At 46.9% G+C, this 6,399-nt stretch overlaps 1 gene segment (V, D, J or C); it reads right to left on the reverse strand.

Annotated features, from left to right (window-relative positions):
• Positions 1 to 1,194: 1,194 nt before the first annotated feature.
• On the reverse strand, positions 1,195 to 2,606 carry LOC102517389. The segment is given in 2 exon segments: positions 1,195 to 2,116; positions 2,465 to 2,606. Coding segments are annotated over 2 exon segments (474 nt in total).
• Positions 2,607 to 6,399: the final 3,793 nt, after the last annotated feature.

The raw sequence follows: 6,399 nt of genomic DNA on the forward strand, positions 1-6,399 counted from the left end.
CAGAGGCAGTAAGATATCAGTTGTTGGCCAGGTTTGCAGGGAAAGAGGAGAGAAATTCATAGGTAAAGAACTGGGCATCTGTAGGGCAGTGAAATTCTGCATGACATTGTAATAGTTAATATAAGACATGGTACATTTGTCAGAAACCAGAGAAATGTACAACACAAAGAGTAAATTTTAATGTGACTCATAGACTTTAGTTATTAATAATATATCAATAATAGTTCAAAAATAAACATACCACACCCAAGTAAGATGTTAATAATAGGGAAGGCTGGGGAGGAGACATGCATGAGAGCATTATTATCTGCTCACTTTTTATATTAATCTGAAACTGTTCTAAATACTGAAGTCTATTGACTAAAAATAGCCTGACAGTACTGCATCAGGGAGAAATCTATTTCTGCTTATGTTCAATAACCAGCTAACATCTAAACATTAGCTTGAGACGTTGCTTACTGTTAAATGTGAACCAAACTTGAGTTGTAAAGCCATCTTTACTTCTATGGTTGTAGCACTGCTGATTGTCTTAGTAAATCTAAACTTTCACACCTGGAACAAAACCAAGTGCCTTGATTAAACCGTGTTGGGACTGTGCCCAGAAATGTCTTGTGTATACTTCATTTTTCTTTTTAGCCCTGTGATGGCCCAGAATGCCCAGCACGTAATAGCTGCTTAATAAACAGTCAACGTTAAGGAGCAACAGGGACCCTGCGGCTTTATTCAGTACTGTCTTGATTGCTTTGTGTCTCCATCTCAGATTTTCCTCTGCAGATTAAATGATACTGAAAATAAACAAATGTCTGAATTGTCCTAAATGAAATGATGCCAGGAACAGAGTATTTTAAGACTTCTTGTGCCCCCTCGTGGAACAGAAGGGACATTAGAAAAGAAAATCTTTTTAGGAATAAGGAGGAGGAGGGAGGGATGAGGGCCTGAGGGATGAAGAAGGAAGCCTGGTTGCCAAGGTAACTGAGGCATCCCTTCCCAGCCATCCCCATAAGTCTCTTTCTCTCCTTCGTTCCCATCCAAGTACTTCCTCTTTTTTAGGGTTTTCCCATTACGTATGCATGCCCTCTTTATCCTGTCTCTTGTATCTCTTTGATCACCATCTGTTTCTCTGCTCCCTCTGTTGCTACAAAGGAAGAGAGGAGACACAGTAGAAGAGGAATAAAAAAAAATCTAAAACCCAAAACAATAATCAACTTTCCTAAGTGCATGTTTCTGATACTAACAAAGCCATATTTGTAGCCCCTACGAGAACAGCCCACTTTGCCCCTTCCCTAGCTCAAAGCCTCATCCAAACCTCCACGAGATGTCTAGTTTCTGCAGAAAGATCAATGACAGGAGACTTTCCAGGTGATCAGTAGTAACCCGGGTTGACGTCCTCATATTTGCTCACCAGTCCACCACCCCACCGCATCCCCCTGCAGGTGCACCCTGCCCCTCTCGCCAGCATGTGCATAACCCCACTCTCCAGTGTAGACCCACAAGAATGCGGGAGAAAGGGTTAGACCAGGTATAGAACACTTGGGGGGCTGAAGTACGACAGCCTAGGACTAGACATCCACATGTCGGGAGCTTGACTGGGTGTATGCAGTACAGATTCTACACACATATCTTTTTTGTTCTTCCTGAGAGCCTAGTAAAGTTCTTTTGGAGACCCTGGCTTGATTCAGTTGCCCTCACATTGGCTGACAGTCAGAAACCCGATGACAGTCATCCTTCACCCAGCCCCTGAGCCAGGGCTCCTGGAGAGGGCGGCGAGGACTCCGGAGAGGGTGGGGTTTTTGCACAGATGCCTGCCCCAGCCGGCTCAGTGTGAGGCTCCAGGCGCAGAGGTAGAAGCCAGAGTTATTCAGCAGGAGCTTCTTAGAACTCAGGATGAACGAGCCATCCTGGGATACGGAGGCTTCGAAGTTCTGGGGCTCCTCAGAGTCTACCTGGTCAGCACTAAAGGAGTAGAAGAGCAGCTGGAGGGCCCCTCCTGCCGCCTGCCGGTACCAGTACAGGCTGGGGTTTGATGTCCCCTTCACGGTGCACTCCAGGGAGAGTGAGCTGCCCATAGGCTGCACCATGGTAGGCGGCCTTTGATGGATGGTCTGAGCTCTGACACCTGCAGGGAGTGTAAAAGGCCATTTAGAGGGAAGAACCCCAGCCCAGCCCATCTTCCATCCTGAGAGAGGGATGGCTCAAGCCCGCCCGTGGCTCAGGCATGTGAGAACCAACACATGGCAGGAAGCCTGGGGACGGCCAAGGGCACAGAGGGTCAATGGGCAAGGGGAGACCAAGAGAGCAGACTCCTTCCTGGGGATGGAGAAAACCAGCTCAACAGCCACTAAGATTAAACTCCCATGTTCATTCCTGACAACTGAGGAAGTGTACCAAAGAGAGTCAAACTGATGGCTGAGGCTCTAGATTCAGAGGGTGGTGGTGAGAGTGAGGACTTGAGAGGAGGACCCACCTAAGAAAGTGCCCAGGAGAAGAGCAAGGAGACAGCAGGGCATGGTTCCAGCCAGGCTTCAGTTTAGCTAGTGTGGGTGACACCGCCTCATCTGGGCCGGAGAGGTGGCCAGGCTCCGCCCTCTTGGTGATCCGCCGTCAGTAAAGCCTTGTATCTATCCCCTCAAGCTGGGGAGGAAATGAGGCTTGTCTTTTCTTAAGTGTGTGATGAATCACACCCGTCCTCCCTGGGAACCAGCTTTACCAGCACTAGTTATCTTTATTGAAATCCTGCTGAAGTCCTGGTATGTAAATCTATTTAATGATTCATTATTTACCTGTAAACAAGAGAGGGAGCTCTGGCTCCCCCAGGAGACCATCTCTGTAACCGTCAGAGAAACTGATACTGGCAGGATGATGAAAAGGGATTTTAGTCTGTCTGAAGCTGGAAACCAGCTATAGGACCTGTCACCTGGGTAGCTGAAAAGGAGATCAGAGCACATCAAGGCTCAAGCGATTTAGGTCTTCCGGGGATTCAAAGCAAAAAATCTCAGCTCTCAGACAACGTAGCTGTCCTGACAGCCAGTCAAGGGACCTGCACCCTCTTCATCCCTGGCAGACAGGATCTGAGACCGGGACAGGCAGAACCAACCACTGAACTGATCAAAGTTGCCCTCTGTGTCCATGTGCCTCTAACTAGATCTAATTTATCCTCTAAAAGCAACCTAGGGTAAAGGAAACTTGGATCCTTGGAATCAAACAGATCTGTGTTCTTAACACAGCTCTGCTTCTTAGGAACCCTTAGCAAACTCTCATCCTCAACTTTTTCACCTGTAAAATGAAAAGAAGGATTGTAATACCTACAGATGGTTGAAGATGCATTTTGCCTTGTGCATTACATTTGTAAGTGTTGACTGTTTGGGGGGCCCTAGGGAAAGCCTGTACCTGGAGTAAAGGGTGGAAGATGTACCATGGGATGGGAAGGAGGGTGAGGCTGGGGGATGACAGAGGCACAGGAAGCATTGCCAAGCCATCAATTCGTAATCGCTAAGGATAAGAATCTGCTAGGCAGCTGGTATAACCTCATTTTGTTGAAATGAGACAGAAGACCCCAAGATGTCTGGAGGACGGCCAGTGGGTTCCTGGGAACCTTTCCTTCTCTCTGCCTTTGTCAAGCCCTGTCCTCTGAAGGATTCATTTTCAAGACAATTATTCGGTTGGGGTTGGATGTGGTGAGTGCTTTAAGGTGAGTACCTGGGAAAGGAAGCAGTAGGAGTGGCCGAACAGGGAGAATGAGCCTGAAGCAAATGCGGCATTTGCGGCATTTGCAATGCTTTCCCATTTCATCAAGATCTGGCGATGTAAGATCTTTGTCATTGTTGCTGACGCTGCAGGAACACAATTCAAAGTTAAGGCTGGGGTTCTTGCTCCTAAGAGAGGTTTGGCGGCAGCACGAGTTTTTTGTTTGCATGTGAGCGCACTGTGTTTGGGGGAGAGTGCTTTGATTTTTGATCCTTTCCAAATTTAATGAATTCCTTTTATGCTATTGACTTAAATGATGAATCAAGTGGTAAGCATAGTGTGCATTCCATGAACATTTCGAACATATGATGAAAAATAGCTATAGCCAACTACTGCTATTCAATCTGTTTTTATGAACCTGTTAATAGGACTCAATATGCCTCTGTCTCGTCAGATTGGAGGGATTGAACCCAAGATGGATACGTGCCCACACGCACACACACCGCCTCTTTTCTCCTTTTCTTTCCCTTTCTGTCCTCCATCTTTGCTCTTAGAATTTTTAGCAAGTTAGCCCTGAGTGGAGATGCGGGCGGAGGGAGGGTAGACGGACGGTGGCAGCAGACAGAGGGAGGAGGGCATTGCTCTTGCTCTTGATGGGAACACGTCACGCTCTCATCCGACTGGCAGGCTCTCACACCGGCCAACAGCTGTGTGGGTCCTGCAGGACGCATGAGAGCGGATGTAACTCATGGCTGCGTTGGCCCAGCGCCACCACCAAGCTTAGAAAGTGATGTGGTCTTCCTCCCTGGTGATGGCACAGCAGATTGGAGAGTGAAGAGACTTATCAGTTGGATCAGAGTAGCCAGCTGGCTTCTGACTCTCTAATCATTGTCACAGCTCAGTAGCTTGGAGCTCCTTCCATATGGCTGATGTCACAGAAAAATATCTCCTCACTCTCCACTCCCATCTGCAATATCGCTTATTCATTCAGTTCATTCGAGTCATTCATATACTGGGATGTGGATGAGGATACGTCCCTCTAGTCTGTGACAGCCGATCTCCAAGAGCGGGGAGCTGTATCTCTGGCCCGGATGAGGAGGTGTCAATGAGACAGGATGGGCGGCAGGCCAGGATGAACCATGTCAGCTCTCTCCTTGCCCTTCTCCTGGGCGCCCTCTTAGGTGGGTGCTCCCCTCTCTGGCAAGCCTCCCTCAAATCCTTTGGTTACCATGTTGAGTTTCTCTCTCCACACTGAATTCTTAATGATTCACTACTGACAAGAGAAAGCTTTATACATGAAGGGAGTGGTGATAAATTTAACTCTTCTCTTTTTAATTTAAAAACTGAAATCTGTCCCTTAACAATAGACTCAGAAGATAATTTCAGGGTCTATTTGTTCCTCTGCAGAAGAGTTAAAAATTACCTGGACTGATAGGAAGAGAGGTGAGTCCATCAAGGAGATGTTTCTGAATTTCCCCAGTCTCTGCCCTCTCTGTGTCCTGCCCCAGCCTGGGTACATATTGATCAGGGGAAGAGATGAGAGAGAGGTAGAGAGGGCAGAATCAAAAGCTCAGATGTTTGGAGGGTAGAGAATTGTGCTAACTTCCAAGATGGTAAGAACAAAACTCTGGGTCCCTATGTGCCACCCCAGAGACCACTAAATAGCAATGGCTTGTTTTAAGCAGAATAATGTCTCCCGAAGATGTTGACATCCTGCTCCCCAGAACCTGTCACTATGCTGGGTTACATAGCGAAGCAGAATTAAGGTTGAAGGTGAAATTAAGGTTTTTAATCAACTGGGTTTAAAACACAAAAACTGATTAACATACAGAAATCAGTTGCATTTCTTTACAAAATAGGGAAATTAGCTTGGATTATCCAGGTGTGCCCAGTGTAATCACAGACGTCCTCACACGTGGAAGGGGAAAGGAAATGAGAGTGAGGAAGAGATGTAGCAATGGAAGCAGACCCAGAGAGATGCTGCGTTTCTGGTTTTGAAGATAACGGAGTCACGAGCCAAGGGATGCAGATGACCTCTAGAAGCTGCAAAGGGATTCTCTCCAAGAACCTCCAGAAAGGAATACAGCCCAGCTGACACCTTGGCTTTAGCTCAATGAAACCTGTTTCAAACTTCTGAATTTTAGAACTGTAAGGTACTAAATGTGTGTTGTTCTAAGCCACTACTTTTGTAGTAATCCACTACAGCAGCAATGGAAAACCAATACGTGGCTTTAGAAAGTTTCTTGACAGAGGGACCCAAGGTAGTCTGCAGAAATCCCCGGGGAACTCTGGATAATCGGGAGTAGCCACTTTCTCATTCATCTGAAAACAAATGAGCTAAGAGAAGCAATCAAGCCTCCTGGTTGAGACACGGAAGACACAGAGCATCCTGAGTGGACCAACAGGGACTGAAGGACAGACACACACCAAGGAGGCAGTAGGGACCAGTGGGGACAGATGCTGAAAACCAGTACCAATGAAGATTCTGAAGGAAAGGAAAACAATGACCACAGACTGAGTACCCTCCCCAACACGGCCTTGACCTTTGGTGAGGTCCCCAGAACTTAGACACCACCAGGAGGAAAGGGACACGAGGAAAAGCGTGAACTGTCCAAGAAACTCCTGAGTTCACCGTGTGTACCCCAGAGGAATGAGGACTTGGGTAACAGATGATTTTAATTACAGAAATAAAATTATTTTATCCATCTATATTGG

This window comes from Camelus ferus, chromosome 7 (genome assembly GCF_009834535.1).
Source record: "Camelus ferus isolate YT-003-E chromosome 7, BCGSAC_Cfer_1.0, whole genome shotgun sequence".
NCBI classification, from domain to species: domain Eukaryota; kingdom Metazoa; phylum Chordata; class Mammalia; order Artiodactyla; family Camelidae; genus Camelus; species Camelus ferus.